General features: G+C 45.5%; 1 protein-coding gene across 3 annotated transcripts in view; it reads right to left on the bottom strand.

The window, feature by feature from the left end:
• The window catches only part of FHAD1 (forkhead associated phosphopeptide binding domain 1), a 124,507-nt gene that overhangs the window by 62,502 nt on the left and 49,209 nt on the right, over positions 1–12,796 (bottom strand). For all 3 annotated transcript variants that reach the window (XM_063106531.1, XM_063106532.1, XM_063106533.1), the window contains exons 5-9: positions 11,283–11,519; positions 7,459–7,582; positions 4,461–4,591; positions 2,086–2,175; positions 939–1,043 (exon numbers count right to left, since the gene is read on the bottom strand). In XM_063106531.1, coding sequence (XP_062962601.1) covers positions 939–1,043; positions 2,086–2,175; positions 4,461–4,591; positions 7,459–7,582; positions 11,283–11,519 — 687 coding nt within the window. The remainder of the gene's footprint in view (positions 1–938; positions 1,044–2,085; positions 2,176–4,460; positions 4,592–7,458; positions 7,583–11,282; positions 11,520–12,796) is intronic.

The raw sequence follows: 12,796 nt of genomic DNA, 5'->3' as shown, positions 1-12,796 counted from the left end.
GTATTCTGTTAAAAGTAGCAGAAAATGGACTAATACATCATCAAATAAAGTAGATGATTCAAGTTGAAAGACTATCAATTCTGCCCACTCTGCTAAGGACCCTTAAAAATATTTTCAGTTAAAATATTTTAAATATGTGTGGTCCATAAGCGTATTTGTACAGCTCTTCAATTGATTACATTGCCAGAAGAGATCACTCACAATTGATTTAAAACATAAGCTTTTGGTGATGACGGAAATGTTCTCTATCTGTGCTGTCCAGTATGGTGGCCACTAGCCGCACGTGGCTCCTGAGCACGTGAAGTGTGGCTAGTGAAACCGAGGAAGTGAATTTTGCTTTATTTACTTTTATTTATCTTTGCTGCTGGCTGGTGTGGGGATCTGAACCCTTGACCTTGGTGTTATCAACACCGCACTCTAACCAAGTGAGCTAAGCAGCCAGCTCCCTAGTTACATTTAATTATTTTAAATTTAAAAGGCCATGTGTGGCTAGTGGCTACTATGATGGATAGCACTGGTCTAGATTATGCGACCAAAGTTTTTTTTCCCCATGATGGGAAGAAACATTAAAATAATTAAGCAACACTACACTAACTGGGATCTGGAGGTGGGGCTGGGTCTCATTAAGAAAAGGCAAGCGACGGTTTTACCAAGTGCGCCACGGGCTCGGCCCAAGCGACGGTTTTAGAAGGCAGTCTAGGGCAGTGGCTACCCACAGGTGCTTTGGAGCCAGGCCTGGGTTCAAGTCCTGCCACAACTGTTTTATCTAAGTGAACTTGGTAACTTCCATGACCTCAGTGAGCCTCGGTTTTCTCAACTGCAAAGAGGGGTTAATACTGGTATCGATTACATGGGGTCATGGTGAGGATTAACAGAGAGGATGCATGAGCAGTCTTGACCCAGAACAGTCCCTGGGCCGTGGTCCTTCCCCTACGTACCCTGCCTTTTTCTCGCAGAGTCTTAGAGATCACGCTCTGTTCAGTGCAACTCTTCCTCAGCTCCTCCCTCAGCTTCTTCATTTCTTTCTCCATGTCTTGGATTTGCTGAAAAAGTTTCAACAACAGAGAAGTCAACTTCCCCTGCTGCGTTCTGGGCTGAAAAGTCTGGGTCCTTATAACTCCTCTCATGGGGTTCAGTAAGGTGGAAACCTAGTCTGGGATTCGCTTCTTTCTTTCTCTGGGAGGGAATGTTCTACATCTGTAGGCAAAGTAGACTCTTCTTTTGGAAACCAGCATGGATCCTGGATTGAACACTACAAGTTATCCATCAACTCATTAGAATCCCTTCTCTTGGGTTATATATTTGAGCTCAGTCTAAATAAGGGCCAACTGTTTGGAAGACCAGAACAATGACAATTTTCTTTCCCGTTTAAGGCAGAGAGCAGAAGAGCTCCCGGCGTGGAGAAGAGCATGTCCCCTCCCAGGGTCTAAGGCTGTGTTTCTCCACGTGGAACACGGTCACCTGGTGATGTGCAGGAGGATGTGGGCAGCGTAGGGAATACACTTTTAATTTTAATGGTCATATTTTCATAGTATTTACTTTTATGGTCACCTTCTATATAAGAGAAGTGATACCTTTCCTTTTTGTTTTGTTTCTATGAATTGGTGTAAAATTAGTGTACTTAAATAAAAATACTTAAGGGAGAAGATTGTGTCTACACTAGTGCCTGGGGCTATGATAAAACCCATCACAGTGGAACCTAAGTTTGGGACTCTCAGGACTAGGGGTAGGGGACCAGAATGAACTTCTAGCAGCCCGTGGTGGCCATCCAGCTGGCCAGCCACCCATCCCTGTCCCCATCCCAACTCCGGCCCAGCCCCAGGGGAAACCTGGCAAGTGAGTTAGAGCCACTGCTCAGAGCCTCCTGGGAGGGGGGAGCTTTCCACAGTCTTTTCACCCATCTCTTCCTTGGGGTTAGAGGCGGTAAATCAAAGAATTGTGAGACTACATTAAAAAACAAAAACAAAAGCAAAACATAAAGCCCCAGAGCTTCATGCTTTGCAAAGAGCCAAGGATCCTACCAAAAACCTGAAGGTCAAAGTCTGGTTTTCTGTGGGCACCGACAAATGAGGAGGTTCAACTCACGGTCTTGCAGAGTTTTAACTCTTTCTCTTGGGCTTCCCGGAGCTCCTTCTGAGCATCTTCCTTTTTTAACTCTTCTTTCAGCGCTGAGCACTGTGGAGAAAAAGGACGACAAAGTAAGAGGCCAACGCTGGCCACATGGGGTGGCCTGGAGGGTTCCAAGCCCCCGTGTTTGCTCCTGAGGGCATCTCCTGCTGTTTCAATCCAGTCACACACCCAGTTCCCAGAGGCAGGACCATTTATGTCTGATGGGCACACAGGATCCTGCTGCAGTTCTAATTCTCCCCTCTCATGAGCTTTGAGGAATAAGGCACCTAAATTCTTTTTCAAACGCCAGTAATCTAAGCCACAAGAAAAATCTAGTTGTGGAGAGTCAGGGTTCAGGAATACACATTCAGGATGTCCTCAGGGAGGTCACTGGTGCAGCCTGACGGCTCGCAGTGCTTTATGCAAGTTACTTCTCAGAGACATAAGTGCCCTGGTCCTGGGAACAGAAATGGAACAGCCTTTCCGGAGGGCAATTTGGCAGGAGGCTTAAGAGCATAAAGATATGGCTTCTTTTTGACCCAGAAATCCACTTGAGGAATGTATCCTAAAGGACAATGACTGCACAGATTAGTGAATCTGAAGGTTCAAGGCTGTTCTGCACATTATTGCTACCAACAGCGGGGTGGGGGTGGGGGGAAGGAAACGACTGTATCCAACAACACAGACTGCTTTTGTTACACTGTGTGCATCCGAGAGAACATTATGTAGCTTTTAAGATGAATAATAAAAGCTTTTATTTATTAATGCAGGAAAACCATAAGTACTCAGTTCTAAAAAATGTGTAGAGAAGAAATTCATTGTTAAATATTTGCATATATGTATTTCTAGGTAATATATAGAAACAAGAATATATACTAAAATATTAACATCGATTCCTCAGCGTTATATTTCTTTTATTCTCTCTTTCATTTTGCATTTCAGTGTTATTTATTTATTTTTCTAAAATGAACACATATGACATTTGTAACTAAAAAAAAGGATAGGCATTTCAAAGGTTCATAATACCCTGGGTCATGAGGAGCCCATGTGCTAATGGCAGGCACAGGCTAGAGAAGACGCAGACGTTGTTCCAAAGTCAATGAGGAAGGGCAGATGGGGATAAAAATAACCCAAATGTACTTCAGGAGGTGGGATAGCAGAACAGGTGCTGTTTTTCCATATTTTTTCCACCCAGCATCAGCTCTATGACCTGTCCGCCTCTCTAGTGCGTGCATACACAAACACACACACACACCACATAAAAGGGCAATCACAGAAAAGTTTAATCCAGGAAGTCAGTCCGCTCAGGAGCAATGAATGCAGAGGCCTGGAGAGGTGTGCTGGCCAGGTGCAGAGGCAGAGAGCACAATTAAAATCAGCTTCTCAAGTCTCAGAAAAGGATTTTATCCCCATTTCACTGATAAGGAAATGGAGGCCAGGTAAGTTACAATATAAGTATGCTCTGGGATTGGGCTCTGGTCTGTCTGACCCCAAAGCTCATGCTCTGCCATTCACCAGCTCTATACTGGGCATGGGAACAAGCACCAGATGTCACTTCTGCTGCCCTGTCTGGACTCTCACGACCCATTCCCACCGTGGCACCGGGCAGATGTGGCTAATGGATAAGGCAGCCACCATGGATCTCAGTGTTTGCCACCCAAGATGAAAATTATTAGGTTTCACCTTGACTCGCTGAAACAGACAAACCATACAGATACCGAGAAATCTTATCCTATAGGATCAGGATTCTAAAGTCAGAGCATTGAAGGCAAAATTTGCAAATAGTCAAAACTCATTTAAAAAGCTCTTAACTTGCTTACCAGGTTCATTTCACGCAGAGGAATTCTTACGCACACTAGAGTCTAAGGAAGAAATGAAAATCTGCGTAACTGTACCTAGACTTTCAAATATTCTGCTTTGAAGGCATCTTGTGCAAACCAGTGGTGACCGGGCCAGAGGTGAAGCCCACTATGGTCCTCCTTGCACACAGTGAGATCCTGTTCCACCTTAACATTAACCTTCCCGTGGAAATACCTGCTAGTAGGTGTGTTTGTTGCTGGGATTAAACATGCTAATTTATAATAGGTGTAGAAAATGTTTGCTGGATTTGAATCCACATCTAGCCTTTTCTGAGCCAAGTGAACGCTGTTCTCTGAAAAGCTGCAGAGAACGTGGACCCCTGTTTTAGTCTTTCTAGGTGGGCCTTTCATATTTTGGCCCAGCCGGCAGCTGTCCTATGCCCTCGGGCACTGGTCTCATCTCACTATGGCGTGAGATGTCAGGGCCCAAGGTAAATGATGTGAGTGTGCCCTGCCACTCTGCTCCAAGATAACGATGCCATCGACACTCACTCTGGAGCCAAGGGCTTCAAGCTGGTGATCCTTTTCTTTGTTGTGACTTTTCAGCTGATTCACCTCCTCTTTTAGTTGCTGAACTTGCTCATTCCTTGCTAACATGTCTTTTTGCAAAGAGGACACCATCCCTGTAAAAAAAAAAAAAAACAGACTCAAAGAGGTCAGAGGGGCAATAACGATTACGGTCATTACTGTCACCATGGCCACTGTCCGCTACCCTGCAGACTATCCTGGCACTGAGGAAGTAGTTGGTCTCCCAGGATCCCAGGAGCTAGAATGGGGCTGGGACCAATATCCACAGAACATCATCTGTTGAAGGTCTTAGTCAGAATAAGGAGGAGTCAGTGAATGTTGCTGGGGACAGAAAAAACCTTGTGGGCACAGGCCCTGCAGAGCCCAGAGGACAAGAAACACCTGGGGAACAAAGGCCTCACAGAGGGAGGGACCAGAGAGGCCACAGGCATGTGGCAGAAGGGGACATGTTGGAGGCTGTTGATGGCATGCCTGGATTGACACTCATCTGACTTCAGAACCTTTCCCTATCCCTCATTAGCTCGGGGGTCTTGGGTAAGTTATTTGACCTCTCACTGCACCTATGGAGTTCCTGCTAGGGTGAAATGAGATGATGCGTGTGCAGAACCTTGTGGGTGGCTGACACACACGTTCCTCACAGGGCACCTGATTATTTGTGCTACAGCTTCCACGATGGCCCTGGGTACCCTGCCTCCTAGCACTCGTGCTCTTGCGCGGCCCCTGTCCACCCTGCATAGTGCTGATGTGTGTGGCCACCTTGATATTGTGGGAATAGCGGAATGTGACCTCCCAGGCTGGGCCATCAGAGACACTGTGGCTTCCTCTCTGCTCTCTCCTAGGTCATTCAGTCTGGGGAAATCCAACTGCCATGTCGTGGACACTCAAGCAGCCCCAGGGAAAGGTCCATGTGGTAGGAAAGTGAGGCCTCCAGCCAAGAGCCACGTGACGGGGTCCTTCTGGAAGGGGCTCCTCCAGCTCCCACCGAGGCCCCAGATGACACCACAGAAGCCTCATGAGGGACCCTGAGCCAGAACTGAGTCACTCCCAAAGTCCTGAACCACAGAAACTGGGTGAGATAACAAATAGTTGTTGTTTTATTTCCTAAATTTTGGGATAACTGTTCTGCAGCAGTAGGTAACAAATCCATTATCACATTATATTGAGGGAAAGCGAGAAGCGTGCATAAGTGCAGTGGTCATGGATGATCTGAAACTGCTCTTTTCTCGGAAGAACACTCATCCTATTTTCACTGGTAGGTACCTGTCTAGAAGGTGTGTGCAATGAAGCATGATCCAGAATTCCATTTTAAAAATGAGCTTTGTCCCAGGACACAGTTAAGTCACTGGGAAACGGATTGATTCCTTGGGAAACAGACTGATGCTTTCAAGCTTTGTCAGGCAGGACCAGAGCGGCCTTTAGTCTCCAGCTCATCTGGCCTCACAAAGGAGGCCACGTCCTTCTGAGTCTCTACCAGATGCCCGTGTATTGCAGGTTTCTGCATTCTGCATGGTGGGAAAGTGAGCTATTCTCAGGCCTGTGAGCACTTCCAGGTTGCTCCTTCCGCTCCTATTGGGAGGTTCTTTACCTGCCCACCTGCATGTGCCAACCAGTCCCTACTCAGCTGAAGCCCTCTGCAGATCTCGGGGCCTTGCCCTCTCTGTGTGGTCCTCTCCTCCCTGGCACTCCAGCTAGCAAACTCTGGCTGTGCTGGCGTCTCCATCTCCTCCACTCGGGGAGACCCCTGGGCTCTGCCTGGGTTCCCCTCCCGTTGTGCTCTGGAAACTGTCTGGGCAGTAAGCTGGGGGCAATTGCAGGGCTCGTTTTTTGCTCCTCCCTCTGGGATCACTGTCACATGCTTCTTGGGGGCCAATATATAAAAGCCATTGTTTCAGATTTTTTTTCTGGTTTGTTTGTTGTTTTAGTTGGTTCAGGCAGGAGAGTAAATCCAGTCCCCATCACTACATCTGCCTCTCTCATCAAGGAAGACGAGATCTGTGGTGTGTTGTGACGGCCTCTGTCAGCCTGGGTCCCTGAGTGGCTACAGTGAGCAAAGCCCCCACTGACCTGCGATGGACCCAAGGTGGAAGCAGGCAGTGAGCCTGTCTATGGTGAGCCACTGAGACCTGGGGGACTATTTGTTACTGCAGCATAACCCCAGCTTGGTGCTACTCAGACTTGCGTGTGCATAGCAAACACCCGGGGAGCTTGTTAAAATGCAGATTCTGATTGAAGAGGTCTGGGGTGGGGCCTGCAATTCTGTATTTTTCACAAGGACCTAGTTAATGCTGATGCTCCTGGTCTGGGGACTACACTCTGAGTGGTAATGGTCTATACCATCCCAAGCGAAAACCAAGTCCAGATCTGTCCGACTCCCTGCTGAGAGAAGGTGTTGTCTGAATGAATGAATGAATCCAGGCTAAGAAACAGCTGTGCCTGTTATGGGCGGACCATGACTTGGCTGCCCCTCCCAACACCTACGTTCTTTAGTATCAAACTACTTCTGTTGGCCAACTAGCAAAATGTTGTCATGCAGGCTCAAGTGCACCAGGGTGAAGTGGGTAAGACACTGGGCGTTTAAAAGTGGCGACCCCATTTTGCCCACATTCCAGTTTGCATTTAAGGCAAACTGGCTCGTGGGACTGCCTGAGCCACTCCATGTCCTGTGTTCTCCCTGTGGGGTTTGCGCTCAGCAGGCCTTTTAGCTAAGAGGTAACATCTACTAAATCTTTATTGAGGGCTGACTTTGAGCCAGGCCCTGTGCCAAGAACCAGATGGCAAACACACCTCTCTTGAGGACAAACTAATTCACTGACAGCAGCTGCCTAAAGGGCTGCAGAGAGGAACTCTGTGGATGCTTCCAAGTTCAGTGAGAGAAAGGGCAGTGGTTGATTGGTGATGTCTGCCATGGCCATGAAAGGGAAGTCTGGGGCAGCTCCCTGGCCCAGCTCCAGAAAGAGCTCACCTGACGTGATGGCGTTGTCCCTCTTTAAGTTCTCGCCCTCATTCTTGAGGGATGTGATCTCTGAGTTCCGCTCAGACAACGACTGGCACAGCACCTGGCTGTAGCCTTTCTGTAGGGCACTGATCTGTGGGAGGAGGCAGTGCATAGTCAGATGGGGGCCAGCCCATGTCTGCAAGACACGCAGGGACTTCTCCAAAGTTGGACAGAAGATTCTGACTGATCTTTGGCTGAGGTGTTGGGGAGACTAAGCTTTTCAGTTTTAATGAGTGGAAGGGACAGGGGAGGGCCTGTTTCTTCAGTGACTATCATTTTATATATAATCAAAGCATGAATCTTATCTTTGTGTCCACAGAGGGGCTCAGGCCCAGCTGCCACTGGGATGCCTGGCTCTTTAATGTGCGTTTCTATGACCTTTGGGCTCTCAGCCATAAATAGGCCAGCCATTGGTGCCAGATCACCCAGCAAAGTTCAAGAGAAGGGAACAGATTATAATATTAACTCCCTCAATGGTAATAACAATAGGTTATATCTCACAGAACACTCTAGAGCTTACAAAGCCTGCTCATGGACGCTGCTTCTTCAATAGAACCTCACAGCATCCTGAATGAGGTTCCCATTAACATTCCCATTTTGCAAGTGAGTAAATTGGGACGCAGAGGTGAGGTCGTTTGCTCAGGATTGCACATCTAGTCAAACGTGGAGTTACGGTTTAACTGGTTCTAGGAACCAGCACTTAAAGCTGGAGGCTGCAAAGCACAGCATGAACTTGGGAGAAGTCCACCTTCGAATTCCGTCCCTGCCACTCAGGCTGTGTAACCGTAGGAAGGACACCAAAATCTGCCTCATTTTTTCATTCCGTAAGTGTGGTGATGGCAGTCCTGATCTCATAGGACTGTTGAAAGTATTTAATAAGTCAGTATATGTAAAACTGCTCAGACCATGCCTGGCACACAGCATATATATATTAACTATTATAATCCTCTCCCTTGACTACCCCTGGTGTGTTTCAGTTTCAGCTTCTCTGTCTGTCTTGGGGAAGGTAGATTGGTAATATTTTTGTGTGCATTGGTAAGCCTTGTCTACGCTCATTTAAACACCAGTGTGATTGTTATTAAGAGAAAATACAAGAATCCCTGTTAATTGTCTCATCGTGTCTTAGGCACAGCATAAAAAATGATGGGGTGGGGCATGCTCAGAAAACGTGGGTAGGGCGCAATGGTGTGCCTCGCCACCAGATGGCGCTCAGAGTCTTTGTTTCCATTCTTGAAACTCAGGACGACGACTCTGCGGTAGAATTAACAAAAGCATCAAGGTTTCACAGTTTATATGTCTCATTTCATTACCGTGATGGTTTAGATTCTATGACATTTGGGGAAGCTATTTTTTCCCTGGGGCATCTGAGACATTGGAGAAGGGGTGTATTTGCTAGGGGCTGGGGACACACAAGGTCACAATGTCCCCCACCACTGTATTTTTTTCTTAATATGTTTCTGCTTTGGAAAGCTTGAGTGAAAAAAATCCTTTCACCTCTTCCTGTTCTCTGTAGGGGAAATGCAAATGTCCCGTAAAAGGTACTGGGAATTAAAAAAAATGTTTCTAGTTCTTAGCTTACCGCTTTTGTCTGCATGATACCAGAGGCACAACCCAGAGACAAACTTCCAGAAAGAATGGGAAAATATGCCCCCCCTAAAGATTCCAGTGCTGTCTGGCAGATATAAAATATTTCAATCTAAGTATCAGAGCTTAAGGATTTTGGATTGCGGGAAAACTCCAAATAGTCTTCAAACCTCTTCATTACTTTCAGTACCAAAATAAACATCCATATTGTCTATAATTGGCATAAATCCCAAGATGTTTAATGCCTGTTATACTGTGTAATAAAATGGGTACTGGATCATAAGAAAGTTAATAGTGCTAGGAAGAGTGATTGCTTCAAGATAACAATTCGGCTGCTAATTAGCACAGTCGGTACAGACCGCAAAGAGGTAAGCATTTTCCAGTGGTATTGTAGTGGATCGAAGATCTTTGAAAGCAAATCAATATGCATATACCTTCAGGGGGACCAGGGAGAACATATAAAGTAATCAGAACAATAAATCAACCTGCCATGTGGCTTATACTTCTGGCTGAATGTTCTGCCTGCAATAGGACATTTAAGAAACTAACACGTGAGCAGATGAAACTCGATTTGGATTCAAATCAGCTGCACCCTCTAGGTCAGAGATGCCTTGTTATAAAATATCCTCTTCCAATTAGGAATGAAGATCAAGGAGGGGAGGAAGCAACAGTATGATAAATCAGAGTAATTGTTCCTAAATAACGTTTTGGTGAAACAACAATTTTCCATGTATCTCTAGCCACTTTAAGCAACACTCAAATTGTGACCTGCTGACTCAGACTCAAAGATATGTGAGAATGATTTCACCCTTGCCAATTATACCCGGACAAAACTTCGCTCAGGAAAGCTCTGAAATGGTTAAATTACTGTAAAGGATATTTCTCTGTCCGATTACAAAATTGGGTTCAGATCAAGAGAAAGGTGCTTATCCATGAGTTAGCTACATGTCAATGCAGCTGTCTGCAGTAGTAGATTGTATAAGGACTGCTACTTTATCTGTTCTTTGAAAAACAGGTCTAAAGAAGGATCATTCATTTGTTTAAATACTAGAGTATGAATATGTTTGTTTACTTGTTTATTCTGTCTCTGTCATTGGAACATAACTGGGGGAAAGCAAGAATCATGTCTGCCTTGTTTCCTGATGGTTTCCCAGAGCCTGGAAGAGGGCATTGCACTGGGTAGACACTCAACAAATGTATATTTGAATAAATGAACAAATGAATGAATGAATAATTAAGAGTTCTGGAAGGTAACAAGGCCCAGTCCTTGCCCTCGTGGAAGAATTTCTGGAAGAATCTCCCAGGTTCACCATGAAGAACTTATGTCCTTTTCTAGGGCACCATTTCCAGGACTGAAATTGTGCAACTTGAGTTGGGTATAGACGGGAACCAGAGAACACAGGCCCCAGGCATGACTACGGTTTAAGCAGCATGATGCATTGAAGTCAAAATTCACCAGTGGCCAATTTCTTTTTTATCGCTTTGTTGAGATATAATTTATGTACAACATCACCTGCCAATTTTAAAGAAGTTCTAAAAAAAAAAAAAAAAATGGAAATTGGATCTAGGTTCAAGAGAAAGGACTGGTAAATCCAGAAATTCCAGGTAGAGAATTTTTGTTTGATGAAATTCCCCTTAAGTGAGCCAGCAATTGCCTTCAGGGTTTGGTTAAAGGCCTCTGTGTTTGGAATACTGGGAGATCCTTTTTCCCCCACTTAGCTAACTGCCCACAGCTCTTCCTGGCTGGCACTAGATGGGTGTGAGAGGCAGTCACCGAAGCAACCCCATTAGGTGGAAATAGGAAATGGGAGTGAGGGCGTGGGGTCTGCAAGGAGGCAGACCTGAATTCAAATGGCCCTGCCACCTCAAACATGCTGTGCAAGCTCTAACCAGTTCCTGGGCGTCTCTGGACCTGCCACAGACTCCTCACTTATATAATGGATGGGTCAGAGGACTTTAAAGTTATGCATCTAAAGTGCTTTGCACCCATGCTTGCATGTGGTTGGTGATTAATAAATGCTAATATTGTTCTTACTATGCTAGAAACCTGCCAAGTCTCTAACCTCTGTGCATTTGTGTTCTTAAACCATCGTGCTGCACTGGCTACCCCTCTCCAACTCTCTGCGTGGCTCTTCTTGGTGGGTCCTCCCAGGCTCTAGACTAAGAGCTGTCACCCTGTGCTGTGACTCTAAGGCTCTGAGTCCTACCTGGCTTTTCAGGCTCTGGATCTCTTTCTGTTTGGCATCCATGTCTTCATCCAGAACTTGAAACTTCTGCGACATCTCCCTGTCACTCTGCCTGGGGGTGGTTGTCTGCGACAGCTTCTGATTCAGTCCAGCCACTTCGTTCTGCAGGTTTATGATCACGGCGTCTTTGTATTTGGATTCAAGTTCAAAATCTGACAGACGGCTGACTTCGTTTCCCAGAAGCAGAATTATTTCATCCTGGGTGGAGATAAGATGGGAACTTTACTAGATGTAGGGTCCAGATGCAAGGCTGAGACCATTAAAAAAAAAGTAGGAAAAATACGGTGTAATTCTTTCGGGATAGGCGAGGCCAGGCAGGAAGGGAAAAAGGCAAACTTTCAAGGCTATCTGTGTCACTTGGAAAGCCTCACAGAGACAAGTCTGGTTAAAATTATATACTTGTATATAGTATAATGGATGTTTATACCTCAAAGATATGGAAACTTTCCTTTCCCCTAAAATTATGCTTTCATACTGAGATCAATCATCCCATTTTTTGTTGCCAGAAAGTTTATTTATAATATTTTTAGGAATTAACTTAGTAGGCCTCAGTTTAAAACACTGGAGACTTAGGAAAGGCAATTAAGAAAATGACATTCTATTCAACCACGTTCTGACTATAATGAGGGCTATTTTTTTAATTTTAAAAATTTAATATATCCCAACATATTCTTTTCACTTTCCTCTCTTCTGATCCTCCCTGCCTCTTTTTGGTTATTTGCACAAAAAATGTATCCCAGGTAACTGAGTTTGCAAAGATAATGAGAGGGGAACGGTGATTTGTGTGTGTGGACTTGTGTAAACTTTGGACTGGGAAAAATCCTTGCTGGCAGACATTACCCACAAGTGTAATTAGCCCAGTCCTCCATCTCTGCAAGAGGAAAAGCATTATAGCCAAAGAATTTGTTAGGTTTCCCAGAAAAGGAAAAAAAAAAAAAAAAAATCCCCCAAACTTCTCCCCAGAAGTCATCAATAAATTGTAAGAAAGACTGAAAAAATATTCCCCAGTTTATTTTCACCTGCAGCTACAGAATTTCTGATTGATTATTTCAAAGAAAACCTTGCTCTTCCAACAATTCTCCATTGATTGGAAAGAGGTAAATGGGCCGTTTCTGGGCCAGTTCATTGCCTGGGGAGCCTCTGACTTAGCCTCACAACCTTCTTGGGCAAGTGGGGGGTTTCAGTCCTGAGAGATCCCATCTGGCATTGTGTACTGCTGCCAAGGGTCTTTCTTTGGGTCTTTGTGGATGCTTCTGGCAAAATTTCAAGGGACAGCCTTGAACAGGTCCCAGGCTCCTGGCAGCCCCCTTGCTCATCCATATAAGTCACCCAAAGTCTCCATGCTCAGCCAGGTACTTACTCTTCATTCATGCAACAAACATTTGTTGAGCACCTACTGTGTGCCAGGCTCCGTGCTGGGCACAGGAGTATAAAGAAGCCTGCAGCGTGTGGTATGCAGCTACGGCTTCTGCTTT

Source organism: Cynocephalus volans, chromosome 8 (assembly GCF_027409185.1).
Source record: "Cynocephalus volans isolate mCynVol1 chromosome 8, mCynVol1.pri, whole genome shotgun sequence".
Classification (NCBI taxonomy): Eukaryota; Metazoa; Chordata; class Mammalia; order Dermoptera; family Cynocephalidae; genus Cynocephalus; species Cynocephalus volans.
The sequence above is the reverse complement of the archived record's forward strand: the minus strand, read 5'-3'. Positions and strand labels throughout refer to the sequence as shown.